Source organism: Pocillopora damicornis, chromosome 3 (assembly GCF_964200805.1).
Source record: "Pocillopora damicornis chromosome 3, jaPocDami1.2, whole genome shotgun sequence".
NCBI lineage: Eukaryota > Metazoa > Cnidaria > Anthozoa > Scleractinia > Pocilloporidae > Pocillopora > Pocillopora damicornis.
Window position 1 is genome coordinate 13,218,411 of NC_142672.1, and position 26,224 is coordinate 13,244,634.

Here is a 26,224-nt window from a genome sequence, read left to right on the forward strand (position 1 = left end):
GTCCAGCGGTTATCACCAACAATACAACCACATGTTGCATGGTAGACAAAACTTTTCTCCTTGTCTTAAATCGACAAAATTAATAATTTAACTCTTTATCCTAAGCCATGTAGGTAAATTGAAGAAAAAACATAACTTTGAATCCTTTGGATGGTAGTTATGAAGGTTCAAGGTCTCCTTTTCGTTCTATACTGGTTCTTCTTCTGTGGGAGTGGGTCAAAAGATTCAAAACGTAGAAAGATCAAGTTCACAGAACCGTGCTTCGCTGAAGAACAATTTCTTCACTTGTGTACGGATCCCACAGAATCTTGCCACGAGGAACGTGCAGACGAAATTGAATTGTTGCGTTTGGACGGAGTGAAGGTACTGACTCTTATTAAATGTTGTCTTGAAGTTTTTAATATTTACGTTATAAAGTTTCCATAGCGCATTCAAAGGATGAACAGCATAGCTGAATTCAACTGACAATCGCCAACGCAGCAAATTCCCGCAGTGGGACTTATGTTTATAACTAGATTCGTAAACAATTGATAAAAGTATGTGAAATATAATATTGCATGTCTCAGTGTTTAAACATTGACACACCTTGCAACAGATAAGTAGTCTTGCTCTTTGATAGGTCGTCAAAATCCGCTCATTCCAGCTAGTGACCAAAATAAAGCTGAGCTATAATTGAAGGCTGTGTCAAATAAAGTAAAAAAAAACTTAAATTTCTAAAGGAATAAAAAATTGTTTCTTTACGAGGAGGTTGTTTTCCTAGAGTCTGAATCCATATATTTCAAAGTACAATCACTGATGAGATACAAAAACCGTCTGTTGAGCCTTCGTCTTCAAGATGTCGTTTTCATCGGGTTTATATCGGACTAGAGATTCAACTCTACTCATCATACTTGAAGATTATTAAGTTAGTGCGTTTTGATAATTAAAGATATTCCACAAATGGCCGCTATATTTAGAAGCGATGAATATTTTCAATTTATTTATTTTATCCAAGCCATATGTAAAGGATGTGCGGATCATTTCTTCAAGAGACAATTTCATATAGAAAATTGGAGCACAAATTTGACTTTATCTGAATTTTTAGCGCACATACACAGAAGACAACTGCTATACATGACTTTTGGGTCGTGCTGTTGCGCAATTTGTATTTTTTATGCTAATTCATTACACCTTACTTCTCGTTGTGATACTCAGGTACCAGTCCTGGTCGTTTCAGCTTTTCATTATTTGAATGTCAAACTGACACTTTTTACTCTTCCTTCCATCTCCTACGCTCGTCACATTTAGCAGCCAAATTTTATAATCCTATTGTAAGGGTTTTCAATAAAAGTTAGATACCGACCATCTAACACCGCGTTTAAGACCTCACCGACACCACTTATGAACAGACTCTCGTGTATGATTTCGCCTCAGGGCAAAGCCGCTTATTTAACAAATTGATAGTAGTTAAGCGTGGTCTATACTCTTACCAACAACGATAATCGCATCACAGTGGTCAAAATGTTGTCGACCCACTCGCCTGCACCTCATGAGTCCACAATATATTTTGAACATTGTGGCGACGAATATCGTGGTCGATAAGATCACAGACCAAGCTAAAACACTGTCAGTTTGCCTTCTACCAAATTATGGACGTAACATAAAGCAATTCTTTCAGTGCGTGACCACTGCATGAAACGTTGACGCGAGCAGCATTGTCTGTATTCTTATCGACAAAGGCAAATTGGCCGAGCAGATTGCGACATTACTGCCAAAAACACAATCGGTAGCCCCTTGAGGAAAAAGTTATCGAAATCCTGCTCATTGCACCTGGCAACTTACAGGTCAGTTCGTATTTCTTTTTTTTAGACAGGTCATGAGAGATGGGTGGAATTAACGGAAGGGATCAAATACAAAATGATCACAAGAGCCATGAAGCCCTTGCTTTTTGGTGAGTTCTGCCTCAAGTTGTTCCTATCAAAAGTTCATTCCCAGGATCATTTTTCACCCTTACAAAAAAAAAGAGAAAAAGGATTATGTTATGATTTTAATTCTTTAACAGAGATTCCCCGTTTCTTGTCGGATGAAGAATGTGAGCATATCATTTCACTGGCAAAGGAAAGCGGTCTTGTCATGAGTATAGCTGGCTTTGATGTTGCTGCTTACGAGGGAGACTTAGATGAAGATATGAGAGAAGCCGGTAAAACTGCCTTTTTTTCTATTGATAACCAAGTTTTCCATGAGCGGATTAAAGAAGTAAATAGTTGAGAAGGCAAAAACAAATAAACTAGTTATAAAGTCTCGTAACTCGTAAACAACTTAGTAGCTTGACTCGTGAACGACCAAGAAGCTTGACTCGTGAACAACTTAGAAGTTTGACTCGTGAACGCCTTTGAGGATTGACTCGTGAACGACTTAGATGCTTGACTCGTGAAAAACTTAGAATTTTGACCTGTGAAGGACTTTGAGGATTGACTCGTGAATGACTTAGAAGCTTGACTTGTGAATGACTAAGAAGTTTGACTTTTGAACGACTTAAAAGTTTGACTCGTGATCGACTTAGAGGTTTGACTTGTGAGTGACTTAGAAGTTTGACTCGTGAAGGACTTTGAGGATTGACTCGTGAACGACGTAGAAGCTTGACTCGTGGACGCCTAAGAAGTTTGACTTGTGAAAGACTTAGGAGTTTGACTCATGAACGACTTAGAGGATTGACGCATGAATGATTTAAAAGTTTGACCGATGAACGACTTAGAGGACTGACTCACCAGTTATTTAAAAGTTTGAGTCGTGAACGACTTAGAAGTTTGACTCGTGGGTGTCTTGGCTAGACTTGGAAACTTGCTAAATGTCCCAAATAGTATGATTTGCATTGTTGTGGTTTTAGAACAGGCCAAGACAAAAATTTAATCAAACAACATTTTAATGAAGTTTAAGGAAATTAATTGTACACTGTATTTAGAAGCTACACGCGAACTTTTCAACAGATGCAAACTGGACACTTGATCATGATGAACGATTTGCCAAAGCATTCAATTTATGGGATGTCAATAATGATGGATTCATCGACGCAAATGAGGTATGTGCGAAGTAAAAAGTGAAACACACAGTGCAGAATGAAAAACCTAGACGTATTACGACAACACATCAACAAGATTTAGTATAACATAACACAATATTGGACAATAACAAGATGAAATAACGGAAAGTAATACATTATCCATTGAAACGTATTGATGTTAATCTCTTAAAGGCTTTTCCTTGAAGTCCATCTTTCTTTTTGATGTTGTTATTTATTTTTGATGCTTGGTTGTCCTTTCATGCCACAGGTGAGGCATTTCGCCCAAAAACGAAAACTTCTGTTCATGAGAGAGGATGAAGTTCCAACAATGTAAGTACCTTGCCGACGACCGAGTTGAATTTTCCTCAGAATGTTTACTTTGTGATATATCCTTTGTTTGTTTGTTGAAATTTACTCTTCTATGCTATATTTGCTTTAAGGCGTGTTGACTGATAGGTACCTTGCTGAATCCCAAAAGAAGAAAAGTAATAATTTATTATAATTAAAATCTAAAATTTTGTCGTGAAAACCGCCATAACTCACTCCATTATCCTCACCTGTACTATAAATCCAAAGAACTACCTTATCTCCTCAGGTTCTATAGATGAAAGAAAGACTTACCTCATTTTCTTTGGTTGTAGGTTTAAACGCATAGGATTGTCAGAGAGTCTAAAAGATGGTAAGAAATATCCTTTAACCAGGTTGCTAATGTAATATCGAATGCGTGCGAAAAGCTTTTGATAAGCTTGAAAATATGAACATGATAACCTTACAGACGGAATATGAACATCAATCACTGGTCAAATCTAACAATGACTCATCATCTACCTTCCCTTAAAACGTTAATGGAGGTCTGGGGATATTTCTGACCCTTGCACTTATTTTATCCAGTGCAAGTTAACAATTACTGTTGCGCAATTATTTGCTGGGCCTGGCGACTGAGACAGGAAGCAACTAGGGCGGGAAGTGAATGTGCCGAGTGTTGTAGCTATATATCATAACTGCACCACACCTGTTGTATTTACCTTCAAAAATCGACTCTTAAAGTTCGTTGTTTTCTTGTCACAATCAATCAAGGTAAAATGAGTCGTGCAGCGTTTGCAAAAACGAACATAAAGAAACTCTTATGGTACATGGATTTCTTGAAAGAAAAAAGTCCTCGCCATAGACCTCGATACAGCCAGCAGGCCTGGCTACGACAAGACAGGAACGCCGATCCAATCCTCAGGCGCCTGCTCGCAAGGTGAGATTAGTAGACAGGAAGCGATCACGATCACAGAAGAGCATTTCTCGATCAAGTATCAAAATTACCAAGGAATTGGTTTGATTTGTTTTAATTGGCTTTTTAATCCTGATAAAAAGGCCCATTCGCATCAAGATTACTCAGCTGAGCACATTTAATTTGAGAGTTATGCTCCTATTTCCCCGTGCATGCGACGTAAAACATGGTTTTCCCATTTTGCTTTTTTTTTATACATATCATTGTTTTTACAATTGTACTGATATACATTTTATTAGCGCTAAAGTCTTTAAGTATACAAATGCATAGGAGCTCGTGTATGGAGCTAAGGAGATACCCTAAAGCCCGTTATTGAGCTTAAAGACGTTTATATTAAGAATATCAAAAATGATAGCGTTTGCCTTTCATTGCGAGTGTTCCCATATGGACCAGATAGTCACTCTTAACTACCATCTGTTATCAATCTGCTCTACAGAGGCTGACAGAGACTCTTGATATTTGGGAATAAACTGATTCTTATTAAAATGAATTTAAACTATCGTCTGATGATAAATAAAAATGTTATTGGAATATTATCTATTCATGATCATCGCTTTTTCTACAGAATTCAGAAGTTAACTCAGTTGCCTCGAAAAGTGATTCAAGCAGGCGAGTGGATGCAGGTATCAAAACATTTACTCGAGAGTTATTCAGATGACGTAGCAGATATTTGCACTTCATCATACGAAGCTGAGTCAAAAGTCAACCTGTTCTTCAATACAATCACAATACAATACAATCCTTTCATATACTTATGAGTTTTCATTCACATGCAAATTAATCTCATTTTCATACGAATGATTGAGCACCAAGCCTCGTTTTGAAAAAGAGGCCAAAGGTAATTCGGAAATGGCCTATTGTCACCATAGTTTATTTAGAAACTTACCCCCTTTATTCACTACACCTCTAACTGTGCACGGTTTAATTTTTGAGATACTTCCTAATAACTGACGATTGAAAGAAAAAGGAAACAAAAAGGAAAAGGGGTGCATTGTTTTGCTTCACTGTCCTGTTCTAGAAAACTTGCGTGCCATTCTCTCTCAATCAATCAAGTTTTTAATCGTAACTCGGTCAAGGTTACTAATATCTTGTAACATTGTACTGACTGCTTTGGTTGATTATTTTGCATGATTATCTTAACGACAGAGCATAGTAGAAATACGTCTCTTCACGTGTCCTGCAGGTTGTTCAGTACGATCCGTTTGGTCATTATCATGGTCACCTGGATTCCAACCCTTCTCAAGACTTTTCAATTCCTTGCTGTCATCAGAATCACTTTGGATATCACGATTGCCGAATATGCAGGTATTGCTAAATGTCGATCAGCAAGCAATGCATGCGCGGCTGAGTTGGGCTAACCAACTCATACCCAGACTAAAAACGAAAACCTAAACAATAACAACCACAACAACAACAATAACACCTAAAAAACAAACAACAAAATTGCCAACAAGCAATGATAATTTAATCGAGTTTTGATACTATTTCATTCAATACTCGGGGAAAACCGTAAAAATTATTCCTGACAAAAGGACAGTAAATGCAATGCAGATCATCTCAAACGCCTGAAATGCAAACGCTTAAGCAAATCTGAGTTAAACTGACTTATACGCCAAGAGGATCATCAATCCAACCAGAGCTTATACCAGTTTCAGTATAGCATGAAGCGACTATGAGTACTGCTATTGCCCCTGAAGCGGACGATAGTTCATCGTAGGGTTGTCGCCAATTGTAACATATGCTTAGGTTTCCTGACAGTTTTCGATGCCTAGTTATAGTGTAGGGTGGAAACAGGTACTTTGCAATTATCTTATCTTACTTGAAAGCACAACAAACCGCCTGACCAAGTCAGGGCTCGAACACGGACCCCACTAACCGGAGTCCTACCCCCCAGGTAACTAATAAGAGACCTTGCAACCATGGCCCTCGTCTTCAGTATTTCTTATATTTTGTCACACAGATTCATCACCATTCTCTATTACCTTAATGATGTGGAGGAAGGAGGGGAAACAGCTTTCCTGCTAGCAGACAATTCCACAGTAACACCACAGGTGGGTGTCTTTAATTTTTGATCACCTCTATAGAAAGGTATGACATTTTAACTTGTCAAATGATGAAAAATAATACTCACAGGTGAACTTCAACTGAGAAAATTGCAAAATATAGGCTTGAAAAAATTCAGGATTCGGCGAAGGTCCGCGCTTGCGCCTTCCAGTTTTCTAGTTGAGCGCTATACTACCAACCGAGGAACGAAGCCACGTGTTGAGGGCGTGGCGAAATATTTCATGCTCGTTCTTATTTGCAACTTATTACGTTCCAGTTTACCTGCGAGAATTATTTCATTATTTTTCCCTAAGTTCTGTTCTATTCGTATCTCTCTAATCCGTTAGTGGCAGGACCCTTGGGGGTGAAATTAACTGGATAATAGTTTATCTTGGTTACTTAATTGAAATGTATTGATCCATCATTGCACATTCAAGTGCATATAGTTTCATGTGCCCATGTGTGATTATCACAGCTACATACATCTTTCACTCTCAAGATGCCATCCAAATTGTCTTTTCAGTCTGTGATTCACTTCTCATAACATTAATTCTGAAACTTAATCGCTAAATCAGACATTTTTTCCTAGTTGTACCTATATATATGTATAGCAATTTTTATACAAATAAAGGAAAATTATTTATTGGACACTCCTTAATATAACACGCAGGACCTGGAGAGTGACAACGCTACCACGGACGAATTCAACTTAAGTGTCAACTGTCACATGGCCAATCTTGTTATCCCTCCCAAGAAAGGTACCGCCATCATGTGGTACAACAATTTTATTGACCCGGAGAGCGGTATGTTAGGACCTGTGGATCGTTATTCACTGCATGGCGGGTGTGACGTCATCAAAGGAGAGAAATGGATCGCTAACAACTGGTTAACAGCGCCGAACAAGAACTCAAAACACATAAGGAGTATCTATGATGCAGAATTTTAGGATTAGACTGACCTGGGCATGTAATAGTCTGGCTGTCTTTCACTAAGGGTCTGAAATAGCTTAATAGGATATCTCCTTTGAAATCTCGCTTGACCAGCAAAACTGACGAATTCTAAGCGGTTCTTAAAAAAGCAACTTTTCCTTCAATTGACAAATGCATCTTTGGATGAAAAAGTGAAGAATAGAAGTTTGTGAAAGACATATGTCTAGCAGAATGTCTTTTGAAATCTTTACAACTATTAATGGAAAGTCTTCTTTTCATTTTTATCAGAATGTTTCCTTTTATTCGAAAACGGTTTTTCTGCGACAGGTCTCACTCCCTGTTTAATAACTCGTATTTCCTTTTTCTCAATTATTTTTGCGATCATCGGGAGTCAGGGAAGGGGATAAATTCGTCAGGGAAAACTGTATGAAATAAATTTGGTGTCCGTGTCGCGACGCGGAAAGAAATGACAAGGACGCATCCAAACCAGTCGCTAGACACTTTAATCTCCCTTATCATTCAAAACAGCATATGGCAGTTTGCGGCCTTTCCCTACATCTAGGCAGCTCGGAAAGCCGCAAGACACTAGAACAAAAATCTTCCAAATCGGCACCCTTAATCCCCACGGAATCAACGAGCGTTTTTCATTCAACTAATTTATTCCTGTTTTCTCGTCACCATATTCCCACCAATAGCGTAGCTCCACATTCTGCATATAAACCCACACATAACCCACAATTCCTCCAATCGCTCTGACGAAGGGCTACCGCTCGAAAGGTCAGCATTTTTACCCGTTACGGTGGCCAATTTATGTTTTCAACTCAGTTGTTAACACTAATAACCTGCTATACTCTCCCACCGACGCAGCACCGCAGTTCCTTTAGAAACTTACCCCCTTCATTCATTTATCCTCTGTCTCCCTTATTCTAAAACACGTTGATGAGTCGTTGATACGAGCATTCAGTTAATACATCAAGTAGAATTCAAAATTTTTAAATTTTACTTCTAAACTCGCATCAGTCGGCAGTGATCGTAATGGAAAGTCAGGGAAGGAAAGCCTTAGTTTAACAAACTATTTCCCATGGCCTCTCTTCCTTAAGTCCTCTAGGAAAGGGTTAAAGTGTTGTCGAAAAATCTCTTGCAAGATTTTTTGTAGTGCTATTCATACTGATTGTTCTGTTTTTACATTAAAAAAATTTTTTTCAAAGGGCGAGAAAAAAATGGGAGCAGCTAGTTTTGTTAAAGATTCTCAGGACTTTTCTTCGTTATTAAAGATGCCTTCTGTCTATGCTTTGGTATGAATGCAATAACGATGTTAAAGTAGGAGTTGTTTTTTTTTTCTGCAGCTTTCCCTTTATTTTCTTATCGTCCTCGGATTGCACCTATTTCACGGTAATCTCAGAGTGAATATTTGGTACTTGGGGCAGCGTCAAAAGGACTACTATAGCACTTTCTTCTAAAATAAACAAACTGCTTATATGACTTATATGTAAGGAAGACACCAATGCGCCTTTTGGTCTGTGTTCTGTTTAGATTCAAAGCTCTCTTCTTTCAACTAATTTGCTGAAAGCAGCTTGCTTATGAAAATCTAGGTCCTTTGAAACTAAATATATAATAACATTGAACATCAATTTTTTATCCATGTACTTGTACTTTTGGGACCGGCCCAGTACGCTATGATAAATGGTTTATGATAAATCGAGGTTCCTAATCTGACGAGAGGACACAATGAATCTGCTCTTTACAGCGATTACGAAGAAATATCCCGTTTCCTTTTCGGGTTGTCCACTCAGTATTCAGAGTGACTGATAAGTCTGGACACGTTATATTTATATTTATAACGATATATTTCCATCTCTCAGGCCGGAATTCAAACACGTGTGGGCCTGTTCCACTGTGATTTGTCAAATGGCGACTGATTATGACAGTTTACATGGAAAATTCCGAAATTCCAGAAGCACTTAAAACCGCGGAGAGCGTTCATCCATTCGAAGGTCTCTGTGGTGTTAACGGTTGGTCTTAAACGGCAGAAAAATTGACGAATATTAACCGTTGGTCGTAAAAAAATTTAACGGTAAAAACTTTTCTTTTAATAGCAACAGAAAGAAATCAACCATCCAAAATGTCCAAAATCTTAACTGTTAGCCGTAAAAGCCATCACAGCCATTGAGACTCTCATTAAAGGACGACTACTTCGTAATATTCTAAGTCGCGTTTTTGTAATGACCTGCGCAAAATTACATCGTGAAGGAAATAAAAAAATAGTTATCGGTTCGGTTAAACAGAAACAAGAGTATTAAAAAAGGAGGAAAAAAAGATTTACCGAACAGAGGAGGTTAGAGGGGTTGATAAAATTCAGAATAATCGAGCATTCGACGCATATTATGTTCACAAAAGATAAACTTAAAATGGTATTTTGATTTATTGCAGATGTGTCCAAATAGGGGTAAAAGAAGGTTCTACTGAAGAGATAACTCCCACCAACAAAATTACTCAGTTGTGGATTGTTCAAGTCCGATTACCGCCGTTTAATCGGATCCAGTGTTTATACTTCCTGAGAAGTCACTTCGGTGGGAGAGGAGTGAGGGATCATTTTCCAAACAGCGACAGGAAATCTAGCCCAAACGTTACGTGCATGAGAACCGGATTGTGAAACACAGCTTCTTTATCGCTCTCATACTAGTTTTGCGCCATGGCACACCTTCATAGCTCCTAGTGGCCTTATGATAAAACAAGTAGGGGTCATTGCTTGATGTAATTGTTGAAGTGAATTAAGTTATTACTGAAGCCTGGGCCGAAACATTTCATCAGAAGCTAGTTTTCAGTTCTCTGGTTTTCGCGTGACACTAACCCGATGAATGCATGGTCAGTAGACACTGACAAAATTTCGACGTGACAAGGATTAATGACTTGTAAGTCTTTCTAAGACGCCTTAAATAACTCAGCTAAGAGGATCACTAAACCGAGTATTTAGCACCAGGATTCTGTCTCGGGCCACCTTCATGAGATTAACACTGCTAGTAGATTGTCAAAGTACCCGGCGAATTTTGTTCGGACTTTGCACGTCTTATTTTAAACAGACAATTGCTGCATAATATTGATGGCTGTTTCAAGTCCTTTAATTAACTTAGCTGAATTCAAAAGGAGTGTTTTTTTTTTCTTAAAAAAAAGATAAAAGGTCTCGAATTCCTACAAAATGCTTTATCTCAATTTTCATCTTTACGCCCGACTACTCCTGAAGAAAACAGAACAAACTAGAAAGCAACCCTTCTCTCGAATGAATAACCCTTAAACACTAAAAGTTATCAGCCTAGAAAATTCAGACAGCTTTAGGCAATTTATCTTAATCCAAGACGACAGTTAACATTATTTCTTCCAGAAGAACGCTCCGCACTCACGCTTCTGTCTCAAAGTTCATGCATGTTGTCTTACGCAACAGTCTGGCCATAAAAGTTTATATGATGAGTCTGAATGTTTTTCTTGATTACATCTTCCTGATTTCCAGTAACTTTCTCTGCCAATTTGTGGTTATTAAAGCTTAAGGGATTTTCAATTTCCACAGCTTTCTCCCCTTTGCTTTACAAACACGGCTTCCTTCCCGTAAAGATATATTAAACAAAACAAAAAAAAAGAATACCGCACGTGAGTTATTCGCAAATGCAAGCCTGACAGTTCAAAGATAATAATTTACATAAAGAAGTTAGGCTAACAACGCACGTTCTTGTCTTACATAACACTCTTAATACAAGGACTCGTGTGCGAGGAGACAAAACTTTATCCTTCGTGTTAATCCCTCAGTGTTCTCTAATGCTTTAGGAATGTGATTTGGTTGCCCAGTTGTATTCCTTTGGAAAGCATGATTGACTCCTCGCAAACATGAGGAGATCATTATTACAAAATAAGACTGGCAACAGAACTTTCATGAGAGATTTTAAAGAGAAACTACAACTTTAAGTAGTTTATTCATAGTATTGCGGATGGTCAAATTGAGCGCTATTTTTAGTGGCTTGCGAACTGCTTTCACAGGAACCAAACCGCAAAATATTGGATCATGAAACAAAAAGGTCTCAACTTAAAAGTTTAACTCTTGAACTCGTTAAATCTTGAAGTGTTATTCTCTATTCCAGCTACAATACTTTTATCTTTTAAATTAGAGATTGTCTAATTCTTATAAGGTAGTTCATGGATGTGTTAAACTTGTGGAGAGAAGTCATATGTTGATAACTTCAGATTGTTAAAGGGAATGTCTTTGTCTTCTAGATTTACTTCTTCAAGTTACTACGAAAATGATATCCTTCTCGTTAAGGCAAGGTAAATAAACAACTCCATATCGAGCTGAAAATCTTCACAGGAGACGTTTAAGAGGAAACCTCGATATTTCGACTTAATTTTAATTTCTAGGCAAAATACCCCATAGTCTTCAAACGGAAGGAACAGGCCAAAACGTAACGAGAAATCGCAAAGATAACATCCGATTTGAATGGATTTTCCGCGACATACAAATAATGACCAAGCGATTGTTCAAATTCTTGCATCATGACGGTTACATAACACAATCTTCGCACGTGCACGATCGTGCTTCAAGTTCAAGTTAAACAAGAAAGGCTTTCATTCCAAAAGTCAGAGAGTTCAAAGTTATCATCTTTGTCTTCGAGCGTAATTTTCTCCAATGGAATGTGTCTCGTGACATTGGCACAATGGGCTCTCTGACACAATCAAGATGGCTCTCAGGATCATTTCCTGGGGTGTTTTGAACTCATATCCGGAGCGAACAGAGGGTTTTTGTTCGCTACTGTTTTCCAATATTGAAGAATGAATGCAGCATTTACAACATACGAAGTGGATTTACTCGAATTCACTGACCCGTGAAGCAGGCACATCATGTTCTTTTGTTATTGTAAACAGATAAACAGATGTCCCTTCCAGAAAATTTTTATATGAAGCCGGTCTATGGAGCGGTATGCGATTTTTTCAACTCCTACTAGAGCATACTCGATGCGCCTCTGGACTTGACATTATTGCAGAGGAATGATCCTTCCCCATTCCTTTCAATCCTTGGCAAACCGGTGGGTTCCAACTACTTCCACTACCAAACCGCTAGCGGGAAAGGGTTTACTGGGATCTCTTGCAGACGTGTGCAAGGAAGTCGGGCGAACTAATCATCGGAACTAAAAATAGGTTGAATGATCATTTCTGTTTTTGTCATTTCTGATTTTATTATATCACGCCCGACACATCTGATAGCTAAGTTGTCGTGGTTATAACCACAAAATCCAAACCACGATATTGCGCGCGCTACTTCACTGTAATATTAAGTGACGAGCGATCCATCAAAACATAAATGTCGATGACTTGACATATAATTTTTTCTCCGGAGAATAACAACTGGTAAAACTGAAACGAAAAGCTGTTTTAATGTCGTTATTTAAATTGTTTATCTATGTCTGGTCCTGAACATAATCCTACATAAGTCCTATATCAATTTTCGAGGCACCCACGCGTCAAATCAGTGTTGAAATTGCTATCAACAGTTCGGACAATAACTCCTACGCCATCTGCCAAACTGGAATTGAATTCTTCTTCTTCTTTTATAGAGAAAATGCCACGAAGACTTAGAAGCTTTTTATTTACCGTTTACTCAGGCGCGATGGTTGTCATAATCGATTTTCAAAGATTAGAAGCATTAATTAAAAACCTTGATGAGTGTCTTAAAGAGAACAAAGAAGAAGTGTGATAGCTTGGCAAACAATGTGAAACAAATGAAATCGCGTCAAGTATTTTTAGGGATGAGGGAAGAGCAGGGAGGCAGGAAAAATACATGTTTACCTCGCTGCGAACCGCAAACGAACCGCACTTCACTCGCACTTCACTCGCACAGAAAGTCAACAAGGATGACCTCCCAAGAAACCACGAGAACCACAAAATAAGATTTAATTATCTCAACAGGAGACAGCGCAATAAGGTTGAATAATACCACTGTCGATTAGCTGTCACTGCAAGCAATCAATTGGAACAAAACCAGTAGACGTGTTGATATAACTGTTTCTTTACTGAGTTTGTGTACACGTCTCGCGGTGCATTGTTGTTTCGCGCAAGGCGCTAATCTCCTTTGTATTCACGAGCTGGCTGGATGTCATAACCGACAAGTCTTGACGCGACACAGTCGTGTGTTTTCTACACCTTGTGACAAACAGATTTCACACCGCAGTTTTGTATTACTCCGGAGAGTGTTCCGCCATGTTGAAGTTTGCAGTCAAGAGGAAACCGGTCGAGTTATTTCACGAAGCGGTTGGTGTCAAGGACATTTTCAGGGTGCAGTTTCTCCTTGAACAGAGCGAGTCACAATTTCACGTCGATGATATCGACGAAGATGGCATTACCGCTCTGCAAAGGTGTTCATTTACGGGAAACTTAAAATTAGTGCAACTGCTCGTGAGTCATGGCGCTGATCTTAACATACAGGATAAAGAGGGTTGGAGCGTTCTGCATGCTGCTTCAGTAGCACGAAATCATTCCATCATCCGATATCTCATAACCATGGGCGCTCCAGTGGAGTTAGAGAACGACCAAGGGGAACTGGCGATCGATCTGGCGCAAGATCTACAATCGGTTCTAATTCTCGCCGAAGCTATGCGAAGGAGAGGGAAAACTAGAGAAGTCGAGCAGTTCTTGAAAAGGAGGCCCGATATAAGAGAGCTAATAGAGGAAAAGGCGCAGCAAAGTGATTTAACCAGTTTGATAAAAGAGCCGCGCAAGAGAGCGACAAGCGAAATCATTTTACCTAAAAATATTTCGTCGGCTGAATCGCAAAAAAGGCGCAGTTCCTTACAACCTAGAGTTCCGACCGCAAATGTCAAGATGCGAGATAAAGATCAGGAAAGGTTAATGGATGTTTCAAGCTTCAGTGGGCCCAGCGGGGTTGAGTTACCCTCTCAAGATCAAGATACACATACCAAAAACCGACTGAGCTGGGACGTCGGTTGTAAGGACACGGTTTGCCTTAAATGCGGAAAGCGCCGACGGGAAGTCTTCAAACGACAATCGACATCATCTTTGTGTTCTAACTCATCTGACTCATCGAGTTCATCCGATTCCGCGTACAGTTCGACATCGACAAATTCTGCCGCGAATGTGTACTCTTTCGAGAGAGGAGTAATATCTTCACCCAGGCAAAACAACGATACAAGAGTGGAGAACTTTACTCAAGATCGTAAACGTGCGTCGTCTGTTAACGTTTTCTCAGATCCCGGAAATCCTCCTAACCGCGAGTTTCCAACTAATGCACAGTTTCAATCACGGCGTAATTCATCCCCTGCCACGTACTTACACAGTGATCGATATAATACGTTTTACGGAGAATCGAAAGCGGGTTCTACGATTGCGAGTGCGATCAGCCACCAAGTTACAAACGTGAACGAGTTGAATAGTAATGGCGTTTCACTCCTCCACGAAGCCGCAGCGAAAGGTGATACGGAAGGAGTAAAATTACTTTTGGAACATGGCGCCGAAGTAAACAGGCAATCTTTGAACGGAAGCAGTCCTATCCACGAGGCTGTTAGAGAAGGAAATGTTGTGACGGCTTCTATACTGATCGAACACGGCGCGGATTTATTTTCTGAGACAGACAACGGCTTGTTGCCAGTAGATATGGCCAAAGACATTGAAATCAAACGCTTCATTGAAAATGCGATGGCTTTGAAATAATTGAATTCAACTGCAGTTTACAATAAACAGTTTATCTGGAATTTCCAGACCAAGTATTTATCAAAATATTAAGGAAACTATATTTTTTGAAATAACCATGTACTTTACTATATCAATTGTAACTCAGCAGTATTAGACGACTGAGGTAAAACTACCAAAGATACAACAACAAAAAAACCTCTACATTGCGTCAAAATGTGTATAAGCCAGTATAACTTCGCATTAAAATTGCAATTACAATTATGTTTTCAGGAATCTCCCACAATGTTTACTTTAGTCGGCGGGAAAAGGTGATGGACCGACAATTAAAAACCAAACGAGAAATTTTTAATTTCGCGAGCAAAATTTGCTTTATGTCAAGTTGGCGGCAAAAATTTGCCGCAACTTTCCCGCGGCACAAAATAATACAAAAACACTGTATCACTCATACTCGATATTGGAACGAAAGGCATAGAAACGTACTTTCGCACAATTTATGGACATCGATGCTAATGTTAGCGAGTGACATCGAAATTTCCTGATTCATTCACCTCTGGACAAACTCGCCTTTCACTAGTTTTTGTTCGAGGACTTAGCACAGCAGCAAATGGCTTTATTACGAGCTTAATCTAGCAAATGACAAATATTCCGATCGGAAAGATTATTTTTCTGTAAAGAAAGCCTAAATAAACACACATATGGAGTTTCATGTCGGTACATTCACGGCGTCTTTTCAGGTCTTTGTTGAAAGCTGTTGTCGAATCTTTTGTTCTCGTCCACAAGTCAACTAGCGATAAAAGGAAGAAAAACACAGACAGCACCGAAAAGTTCAAGAAAATACATTTTCGATTACACATAAGAAGTAGATAACTGAAATTCTGAACGAACTTTTCCGCCAAATCTTGAAATATATCCGAAGTTAAGAAATCAACATGATTCTTTCCAGGAGAAAACCTCTCGAATGCCTGATCTTTAGTTTTCTTAGATTCTGAAAAGTAAAATCAAATTTTGAATTGAGAACAAACTCCTCATTGAACACCAGTGTATTTTCTATTGCAACAAGCTTTTAACGAGGAAGGCCATTATTTTTCAAAAGTAAAGCTTTTGACGTGTTTGCATAGGACCGCAACCATTTTAGGCGATGTTAGCAGAAAGCTTTATTTTGTTTACACAGTTGTACAATTATTAATGACAAGAAAACTTTAATTCTGCTTTTCCGGCGTTTGCTTTCTCATTCAATCTTAATTATGATTTCAGTCTAATTCTCGGCGGCATAACAATTGTTAAGCGTCAAAAATTGTGTACTTAAGAAATGAAATATCTCTTAACAGTAGCGGCATCGACCACTTTCATGGCTGCAATTCGACGAAATAAGAATACAATGAAACTACTTTAAAGACGAGATATTCTAAACACGACTTTGAGAGTGTACTCTAATCGTGATTTATCGTCTGTTCGTATGTTCGTCGGTTTACTTTCTCGGCCCTTCGTAATTCCGTTTGTGGGTTCACTCACGAGTTCGTTTATTCGTCCGTTCGCTTGTTGTTTGTTTGTTCGTTTGTCTGTTCAATTTTCATTCCTCTTTCATTCGATTACATTCTATGTCATGACGGATTTACGATCCAAAGCTGTCCATTTTGAAAATACTTGGTGTTTCTGAAGACGCTGTCTTTGAGGAGCCATCGAAAGATTGTCATTAACAATTACGTTCTACCTTTACTTTTTACGGAACACATTCTCGACTCTGCTTCCAGAGTCCAAACGTACGGCTGCGAAGGAAACATACTTGCACAATCTATGCTCCCGCAAATATCCGGCCTAGGGAAGAAGACGGGGACTCGGCTTCTTTCTGACACTCCGCAAGCAGCTGATACTGTGGGCTCCTACTACTGTCACACTATCACTTCCTCTATGAAGCGAAGTATAAGTACTGCCATTCCAATAGCCCCCAGACCACACGCGATCCAGACTACCGTCCACCAGTACCCTGGTCTACTGTCCAGTGAAAAGCCGATAAAGCTGAAAAGAAGTTTCAGTGTTAGTTGCACATGAAGTAAACTGTAAACGGGCCTTTTGAATTTCGTCTCAAGCTATAGCTGACACCACGAGATGGGTGAGTAATACTCGCCCGTAATCACTAATAACTCCCTCTATATTCAAGGAGGTGGCTGCTGGAAAGGATGAATGAAGCTTTGAGACCTGAAGACTGAGAATTCAGCGAGACAGGCCTGGGAACTGACTCCCTCATCAAAAAGCGACTCCCCTTATCAATCAACGCTGTATACCCTAAAATCAGTATGCATATTCTCCATACTGTTCTCTAGACATTTCCTAAGGTGCTGACGAGGAGAATTTGATTAACAATCGAAAACTTATTTAGTTGGTAACCATTTCATCTATTCTCGTGACCTTAATTTGTGATTAAGGGGTGATACTGTAAGGGGAGATGAACTACTAATCACTCTTAGCGGTCAAAGAGTTGACGAGAATATATTAGATACAACCTCATTGTGGTGACTTATCTCTTCATATAATAGATAATAGGCTAGCTCTCCCAAGTTACGATCACTCAGTTATTTGAAGCTTAATCCGGAGAATTTGGGGCTATGAGAAGACATTGTCACTTGCAGGGGTCTAGAAAGTTTTCCCATAAGTGGCCACCGATGGTGTAATAGGCGGCTGTGTCCCAGGCTGTGCTCGGTAAAGGGGCTACAGGAGGAAACCGAACACAAGAGCCTACTCGCGGGCTAAACGGACAGCGGTTAGAGGTCTTATATCGAAAAAAGTGTCAAACGAAATTATACACTTATCACTACAGGGAATGAAAGATTTACAAACACTGCCCGACGCCGCGCCGACAGCTCACCTTGTTTTACAGCATACAATAAAGTCAATTAGACCGTCATTTGTAAAATCTCCGTGCACAACAGGAGACACCGGTTCGCAGGGTATCGAGTGAGAGGCCATCAGCGAGCCATCTTTGAGAGACACTAGTGCGAAGTCTCTCAAGCCTGTTACCAGGACAGCGTCCTGCAAAAGACAAACAAACAAACGAAATGACTCCTGCGTTTATGCCAAAAAGTAATCAGCAGGATTTCTATTCTTGCAAAATGGAATGCTACTCCACTGCAGGTGACCTTATCCCTCCTCAGGATTTTGTCAGGCTTCCTTCACTATTCGCCGGCACCCATTTATACTCCAGTTTGGAGAACTGTGAGAGTAAAGTAGCACAGTATTTTTGTCATTTCTTCTGGAAGACTAACAAGTTTGGGGCCGTTTGGTGAATTGAATTGGCAGGTACGATTGAAAGCTGGTATTTATAAAAGGAGCGTGATCACCTTTACAGCGAGGGCAGCACGGACAATTTACTACACTACATCTACTCTTTCAAACAGATCAAACCACGAGTCCTGTTAGCTTTCCCGAGCAACAGCATGAATTGGAAGTCTCAATTTGGTCATTACGTTGTTGGCGTTGTACTTTTGATGATGCTTTTAAAATTCAGACACGGACAGCACGGCAGCCTAAGAACACGACTGTACACATTGACCCACTTGGGGCTAAAATCTGGATCTCTCAGTCGACCCGAAAATAAGCGCGCTATCCATACAGTCACCGCACCTGCCACTAAACGTCCGATTTTGTGTCTGATATACAAGATTCGTGACCACGATTAAATGGCCAAAAATAAGTATAATGAGCATACCTTTTGTGCCCCTACCGCAGTAGAAACAGCTTGAATGTTAGGTACAAGAACTGCGTCTGCACTTTTGTCATTAGGCGGATTGTAGTTCGTCCATGAGGTTACCGTGTCTACCTGTCAAGGACAAGAAAAATGCTGTGTTCAGAGCAGGTGGGGTGCACGTGTGATGCGCTGTGGAGGCTTCACGCGCTGATAGATAATTCTTCGACAGTGACAAGTGCCTATGAAACAAACTGCATACGCTATATTTCCATCTATTCTCCGCGGGCCTTAGCGAAATAACAAGCACAATCTGAAACTGAAATTGTAATGAGAGTCTAAAGTTATTAAAACGCTTCTCAAGTTTTCCTTAAAGTGATCGGCAATTTACTTCACTACATCTACTCTTTCAAACAGATCAAACCACGAGTCCTGTTAGCTTTCCCGAGCAACAGCATGAATTGGAAGTCTCAATTTGGTCATTACGTTGTTGGCGTTGTACTTTTGATGATGCTTTTAAAATTCAGACACGGACGGCATGGCAGCCACAGGTCCGTGCTGCCCTCGCTGTAAAGGTGATCTCTGATATTAATCACGCTCCTTTTATAAATACCAGCTTTCAATCTACCTGCCAATTCAATTCACCAAACGGTCCCAAACTTGTTAGTCTTCCAGAAGAAATAACAAAAATACTGTCCAAGCTCCTGATGCTATCTCGCTTGAAAGCCTCTCCTGATAGATGGCTGAAAATCCCTCTTTTGTAAGGTGGACTTGGCACAAGCAACGGAGAAATCAGCACGTTCTCCTCACGTAAATCTTCCTGGGAGAACGAGCCAAAGAAACTACCGAACGTTGAAGGGGTACGGCAGATAGACCTACTGAATAAAGATTTCGACCCGGAAACTGCAACACCCGAGCAAGGATTGATCATTCCTGATTGGTCTATCCGCTCCGAGGCAAAGTACGTGGTCACGTGATCTATGACATTATCGCCGTTCAAATCACCAACACTTGTGGTTCTCATAGGTAAAGCGTAAGAACACAAAGGTTGACCAGACTCCATGTTTAACACCTCAATGGCCTTTTGTCGTTTTATAACTACTGCGTTTGGCTTTATTGCTTTCGATTCTACCACAGGTCCTGTTTTAAGTTCTTTCCCTTGAGTTGCGAGTGTCGAGGGTTGCCTTTTTACGAAGTGAGCTGTTTGTAAGGTGGTATCAGCGGGATGTTGCCATCTGTATGGTAGTGAAGAGATCAGTGACTCGGTGTATTGACTCCAGTGAATTTCACCAGCGTGGTACTGACTGGAATGAAGAGCCAGCTTGAAATGGTAAGCCGACAGAATATCCTTCAGAGAAAAAAAGATATCAGGGAATTTCAGGCAAGATGGACGCGTTAGATCGACTCCTAATGGATAGATTGTTTGTTTTGTTAAGACAAGGTGTATGATGAAAGCGCTTTTCGATCGAGTGTCGTAAATAAAAACTAAAAGTAATTAGAAAAGCTAACCACAAGCGCCGCAGGTTTGGCAGCAATTGTCAGTATTACACGTAAGCCTTTAAAAATAAAGTCTCTTACTTACATACTCATACATTAAGAAAAACCGTTAAGATCCGATGAAAACTCGATCAAGTAAAAACGAGCAAAGTGCCTGAATCATGAGAGAACACGAAACATGAACCAGGTGCGGTTGGTGTCAGTTTTGGATCTGTATGAACATGAACTACTTTTACCACAGAATTGAAAATATAATATACACTTATATTTCCCTTGGGTAGGCACCCCGCATGGGTCTGAGTGTCCCGTTTGCGCCCATCCCTTTTGGGCTTTGATTCTTTATGTTTAAATATTTTCATTTTTGATCTTGCCCAATAAAGCTTGACATACAAAATCACTCTATTTGGCTTTGTTCAACGACATTCGCTCGAAAAGGTCGCTATTTCGTTCCTAAAAGCTTCTACACCATGCACAACTAAACGCAGAACGCTGAGTTTGATGAAGTATAGTATACTGATATGAATAACAATGATACCTCTCTGTCCATTTTCTTGGCTTCATAGTCGCCTGGTTCATGTTTCCAGTGGGTCCTTCCTGTTTTCGCGTTCAGAGCGTATGTCGAAAAATGTTCCTTTTCTTCGGTTGCCTGACAATAGAAGGACACATGAAATGAACTCGCACTATTGTCGAAAGTTAACTATCTTACGCTGCTATCTTTCATTGTAAATGAAACTCTAAGAAATGGCTCTTACAAAGGTGTAGCGTTTTCGAAAACCTCCGTTGAAGGTGGATAGTTGACACGGAATGAGGAATATTCCAAAGGAAAAACGACCGCAGTTTCAAATTAAATCTGATGTAGTATGGAAGAAAGTACCTTCTTAGTATTGCGCGAGCGTCTTGGAGGTTGCTTTGCTATCTCCTCAGCACTAAAACTGGCGGAAAAGTTATGTTGATGGTCATGTCTGAAAATGCAGTGTAAAATATTTCATTTTTCATTTCTTTAATGCAAAAGAAATAGTATTTAAAGAAAGATAAAACTTTTAAGTCTGTAAAACATGTTTCGACAGAAACTTCTGTCATCTTCAGTTAAGTAATGTACAAAGCGTTGGAAGTTGAATTATATAGTAAGTAGAACAATGCTAATTATGATAAATAGTGACAACAAGAAAAGAGGTAAAGCATGAAAGTGTGAGAATTAAAAAGATAGTTTTAGATTTACATGGTGTAATTGTTGATTCAAAGATGGTTGTTCTCTTTGAATATGAATAGCCTCTTTTATCTTAAGTTGAAAGCCGGTAGAGGCGTGATCTAAAACATGGAAGTTATCTTCTGAACACAAAGCGCGACACTGTGCAGAATCTTTCAGATGCTTGAAAATGTGAGAGGCCCTGTCAATGACTAAGTGCTCTCTAACACGTCTGGAAAAATGCTGGCAGGTTTCACCGACGTAACAGGCATTACAGCCAGCACATACAAACTTAGAAACCACACGTGAACGGAGCCCGTTATAGTACTTTAAAAACTAAAGACGCTTACGATAAAGGAAAACTATCTGGTCATCTTTCTACTTCGCTCTATTTCTTATCAAAATCGCTTCCTCTAAATTTAGGAACCCACAGTTTCAAGAATGACTGGTTAGGTCTGTTCCTAAAGAGTGGTGGGGGAGGGGGGTAGGGGAGGAGCAATAACGATTCAATAACTGATGACATTAAGGAGGTAAAAGTTGGACCTAAGGCCTCCCCCCTCGATCTAACACTGCATTAGTCAGAAATGTAAGAGATGGAACAGAATCAAAGGGGAAATCATTACTTTAAATTGTGTTGCATTTGTTCTTCTTTAGCAGTCATCCCTCCGATCAAAACTAAGCCAGACTGAGGTGTAACAAGTACAGCAATTTCCCTGCAATTAAAAAAAGGCCATAAAAATAAAGTGCTTTAAAAAGAACTATAAGTCAAAGCAACAAACAAAAATTAATTTCAAGGGATGACTTTTGATGGAAGCAGAATCATTGCAAACTTCAAAAAGAATCCAGGCAAAACACTTTTTAAATAAAGAACAGAAATGACAAAAAAAAATTACCACTTGTCCTTTCCAACATCAACAAAAGAATTCTGATTTAGTCACGAATAAAACAAAATTCAAACAAAATAACCAACTCACTTAAAATTTAGCGAGCCTGATGTTTCATGATCTGTGAAAACCCGAGTCCTCCACATTAGCTCCAGCTGATCTGTGTAACAATGCACCTCTCCATCATCTGTTACTACAACTATCACCTGCAAATAGATACAAACAAGAAAATTCACTTCATATTAGACTATTCAATCTAGCCAATTCAACACCTCTGAGAGGTTAGGATATTGTAGATCATTGCCCTGACAACCACAACCACCATTTGCTGCCAGCCATCCCTTTCATTTCCACTGACTGATCTTTGGACAGGCTATTTTTTCCACTTTTTCTGAAGCTCAAAACTTCAATTTAGAAATTATTTACAGTGGCCAATAATTACATTATCAACTCAGTTGATAAAATCAAGTAATCTTGTTTTTCCCAAATGAGTTAAGGGAGTAAGTTTCTAAAGAAACTGTAGCACTGGGTATGTGGAGAGGAGGGGGGGGGGGGGGGAAATTATAAGATACATCTGATTTGGTTTTATCAACACAAATTAGCCACCATAGAGAGTTCCTAAAGCTGAAATTTCAATCTGTAGCCCTTCATCTTTCACTCTGATGGAGGAGTGGTCAACTGAAATGACCTTTTCTATTCATCTATAGATAAATTTATTCATTTATTTTGTGTTTACTTGTTTTTCCATTCATTTCCTGATTATTCATTTTAATTAATAAAAGAAGCCTAACCCTTTACACTTTAACATCAGCAAGCATATTCTCCATACTGTTCTCTACATGTTTTCTAAGTTGCTGAAAAGGAGAACTTGTTTAACAATCAAGAGCTTCTTTAGTTGGTGATCATTTCCTTTATTCTCATGACCTTAAAGTGTGACTCAGGAGTGATATTGTAGGGAGAAATAAGATGTGAGTCACTCTTAGGGGTTAAAGGGTTAAATAATAAAAAAGATACATAGAATGACACTTCACCTGGCGACAGACATCGAGCGAAGAAATGCTTTTTCCTTCACATCCTGTTCCAAGTGCTACAGGAAATCCAGGCTTGGATGAATTACTGGAAGTTTCAAGGACCACTTCTGCCTGGCCAAAAAAATTCAGTAATTGACTCAAAGGCAAAAATCATTCAATCACAATTTGTTAAACATACAAAAGGTGTCACTATTCAAAATAAACATTAATTTTCAATTGCAATAATTGGTTTTAGGCCAAAATGGATTAATTAGTTTCTCTGTTTTGGGATCATGGAAATACAGTAAATTATTTTAGACCTGAAACAAAGAAAACACAAACCCAAATACATCATTTTGAAGTGAATAAAATGAACAGCAACATGGTTACATGGAATCAATTTCTCTTCCCAGACATTCTGTTACCTTCATATGAAGATGAGGAAGGGTGGATGATAGATCATGCTCCTCTTGTGGAGGCAGCATCATAACTTTAAGTCTTGAATCATCAGTTACAATAATAAGTTCTGTTATGAAGACCAGAGAAAACTTAATTACTCATCAATAAACTGCAAGTTCTATCGATTTATGGGTGTGTGGGATGTTAGAAGAACATGAAAAATGTTTGTAAGTCATGAGCCAGAGGTGAGTGATTAAAAACTTTGTTAGTGGGCAATTAGGGTGCTTGCAGTATCTCAGTCATTGTAAAATGATCACATATTTCCTGGTAAGTAACCAAGAGAAATGTGATAGCCCAATGGCAACCACATTATCCCTCTTAAAGTTCTTAGGATTTGCCCCATGACTGGACATTTTACTGATTGCACTAATAAATCACTTTGACAAATTTTAGGGTACTTTTAAGTTGCTCATAAATCCCAGTAGTTTTATAGACACCTGTTGCAAGCTTGGAACAACTTGTAACAACAACAACAACAATACTCATAAACAAACTAAACAAAACAAAACTTAAGAGACATGCACATTACCGACTTCCTCCCCATTTTTTAAGTCTTACTTTTTAACTCCGTACTTTCTAGCAGGCCTTCAAGTTTAGTTTGAAAATCTCCATACTTAATCTATAATTAAAGGTCATGTACCAGTATCTTATGAATGATTACCATTAATTCCATCACTATCCAGGTCTGAGATAATAGGAAGAGGTCTAAAGAGAGTGACATCATGTAATCGTAAGTAACTAAATAAAATTAACTCTGTCTAAGAATTAAATTCACTTCATTGCAAACTGGAACCCTTTTCACCCAGTCTTGCTTGGAAAATTGGTAATTTCATTCAGCTCTCTGAAAAAAGTTTGCCTTCATAGTGTATGTGATAAAATTTCTTCTCGACAAGGTCTCCAGAATTCAAAGAACACTTTTAGGTGTATCCTTTGTTCCTTTGATTCATCTACATTTTGGTCATATTCTGGCAAATTAGAACATGTGGTTTTAAGAAACACAATTGATCATTAAAACTCTTTAAAACCAAAGTGACCACAGTCAAATTTCTTTTTACAGTTAAACTTTCCACTAATTGCGCTTTGACTGTTACACAAATTCTCCTTGCCAATACCAAAGGAAAAGGAAAAAGAAGATAGGACAAAAAAAGACATCTCTAATGCTAACCCTTCACTAGCATCAAATTTCTCCCTATAATATCACCCCTGAATCACATGTTAAGGTCATGAGAATAAAGGAAATGATCAACAAGAAAAGAATCTTTTGATTGGTATACAAATTCTCCTAGTCAGCACCTAAGGAAATGTATAGAGAACAGTATGGAGAATATGTACACTGATTTTAGGGTGTAAAGGGTTAAATAGGTAATAAATTTAAATGAATGAACTTGAATTTTTACTGAATTATTCAAATGACAGTGAGCTTGTCAGAGCAGCTTCATGAAAAAATCTGATAACCAAACATACAACTTGTTTCTTGTTGTGTGGTGATCACTATGCAAGATATCGTCCAGTTGCCAAGAGGGCTTTAACTCCCACACATTTGGAGCTCTGAAAAGAAACAAGGCCACAAGCACTGCTGCCACCACAACCACATCTTGAGCTCGAATTTTGGTGACATCAACTGGCAGTAGTTTCAAAGGATCATTCATAATTGTCCTCTGAAAGAAAAATTTCAAACTTGTTAGATAGTAAGGTAAAAAAAAGAAACATCCTTAAATTGACAATAATGCAAACATTTCAGTCTGCATACAGAGGCCTTTTTCTTCTGACCCAAGCAATTTTGCAACAACAAGATTGTGTTTTCACTTAATGAAATGCCAAGTCTTGAATCTTTAACTCAGGAGAGAATTTAACTTGTTCTAAAAACTCTTTTGTAAATCATATTTATTACCCCACCCCCCACCCCCCGAAAAAAAATCGCCAGTGATAAAATTGTAACTATTGTTCTTTTACTAGTTAGAATAAAATAACCAGTTAAAATTAGTAAATAAATGAGGTGACAAATTAACTTGAAGCTCGGTAAATACCCACCACAATTTTCCTTCACTTGGCAAATATATAAATTTGTAAAATAAAGCCTCCAGCATTTTTTGCATCGGAAACTCTTTGGGCCTTTGCTTATTTAGGTTGTGAAAAGCAGTTTTTTATCAGGGACGATACAAAGTGAGCCTTTTTGATCGAATTAAAAGTAACCATGGTAGATGTGCACCTCAACCCAAAATTTCATTTTATCCCCCAAACCTTATCTCAGAGAGTAAGAGTTAAACAAATACGAGTTTCAGTTATTTCAGACGAGGGTATTTTTCAAGGTAATATAAATGCGTGAGACGGACTTTCTAAAAACATTGAGGAGCCAAAGCTGAATATCCAATTAGTTTAAACCTACCTTTTTTATATCTCAAACACATCTTAAACATATCTTTTAGCGGAAAAATCTTTGTTTTAATCATTCCTGGATCACTTCCGATCCAAAATGCGCGCCATGTTGAATTTTATTATCCTGCACAAATATGGCCATGATTACTTAATATG

The 26,224-nt window shown here is 38.8% G+C and overlaps 3 protein-coding genes and 1 long non-coding RNA gene across 5 annotated transcripts; 3 read left to right on the top strand and 1 right to left on the bottom strand.

Annotated features, from left to right (window-relative positions):
* Positions 1-31: 31 nt before the first annotated feature.
* LOC113674217 (transmembrane prolyl 4-hydroxylase) lies at positions 32-7,509 on the top strand. The gene is made up of 11 exons (XM_027190690.2): positions 32-363; positions 1,849-1,930; positions 2,042-2,179; positions 2,967-3,058; positions 3,309-3,370; positions 3,682-3,719; positions 4,118-4,283; positions 4,885-4,942; positions 5,503-5,624; positions 6,280-6,370; positions 7,033-7,509. The coding sequence occupies exons 1-11, from the start codon at positions 151-153 to the stop codon at positions 7,306-7,308; spliced, it is 1,338 nt and encodes a 445-aa protein (XP_027046491.2). The 5' UTR covers positions 32-150; the 3' UTR covers positions 7,309-7,509.
* A 1,676-nt stretch (positions 7,510-9,185) lies between these two features.
* LOC149048298 (uncharacterized) lies at positions 9,186-10,488 on the top strand. Its single transcript, XR_016184807.1, has 2 exons — positions 9,186-9,365; positions 9,722-10,488. It is a non-coding gene; the product is annotated as an uncharacterized LOC149048298 (long non-coding RNA).
* Positions 10,489-12,692: 2,204 nt separating this feature from the next.
* LOC113674271 (uncharacterized) lies at positions 12,693-15,235 on the top strand. Its single transcript, XM_027190745.2, has one exon. It carries the CDS (start codon positions 13,529-13,531, stop codon positions 14,993-14,995), a length of 1,467 nt encoding a protein of 488 aa, XP_027046546.2. The 5' UTR covers positions 12,693-13,528; the 3' UTR covers positions 14,996-15,235.
* An 871-nt stretch (positions 15,236-16,106) lies between these two features.
* On the bottom strand, positions 16,107-26,204 carry LOC113674272 (uncharacterized). 2 transcript variants are annotated; one of them, XR_016184806.1, is made up of 14 exons: positions 26,079-26,204; positions 25,157-25,350; positions 24,354-24,397; positions 23,659-23,759; positions 23,255-23,365; positions 22,314-22,429; positions 21,963-22,052; positions 21,028-21,115; positions 20,689-20,799; positions 19,285-20,004; positions 18,681-18,791; positions 17,841-18,004; positions 16,774-16,993; positions 16,293-16,431 (listed from the first exon to the last, which is right to left on the bottom strand). XR_016184806.1 is itself a non-coding variant. In XM_089199759.1 (13 exons), the coding sequence occupies exons 2-13, from the start codon at positions 25,339-25,341 to the stop codon at positions 16,867-16,869; spliced, it is 1,968 nt and encodes a 655-aa protein (XP_089055885.1). In that variant the 5' UTR covers positions 25,342-25,350; positions 26,079-26,204; the 3' UTR covers positions 16,107-16,866. The 2 variants fall into 2 exon arrangements, 1 of the variants encoding a protein (XP_089055885.1); XM_089199759.1 differs by having other exon boundaries at positions 16,107-16,993.
* Between the last annotated feature and the right edge of the window lie 20 nt (positions 26,205-26,224).

Bases quoted from the DNA above. Each gene is read 5' to 3' on its own strand.
- LOC113674272 (XM_089199759.1), bottom strand. From the start codon at position 25,341: ATGAATGATCCTTTGAAACTACTGCCAGTTGATGTCACCAAAATTCGA. The intron at 20,800-21,027 runs GTACTTTCTTCC...TTCTATTGTCAG, and splicing joins GCTCGCGCAATACTAAGAAG to GCAACCGAAGAAAAGGAACA. The intron at 18,005-18,680 runs GTATGCTCATTA...TGTCTTTTGCAG, and splicing joins CTGCGGTAGGGGCACAAAAG to GACGCTGTCCTGGTAACAGG.
- LOC113674217 (XM_027190690.2), top strand. From the start codon at position 151: ATGGTAGTTATGAAGGTTCAAGGTCTCCTTTTCGTTCTATACTGGTTC. The intron at 3,720-4,117 runs GTAAGAAATATC...CAATCAATCAAG, and splicing joins GTCAGAGAGTCTAAAAGATG to GTAAAATGAGTCGTGCAGCG. The intron at 6,371-7,032 runs GTGGGTGTCTTT...TATAACACGCAG, and splicing joins ATTCCACAGTAACACCACAG to GACCTGGAGAGTGACAACGC.
- LOC113674271 (XM_027190745.2), top strand. From the start codon at position 13,529: ATGTTGAAGTTTGCAGTCAAGAGGAAACCGGTCGAGTTATTTCACGAA.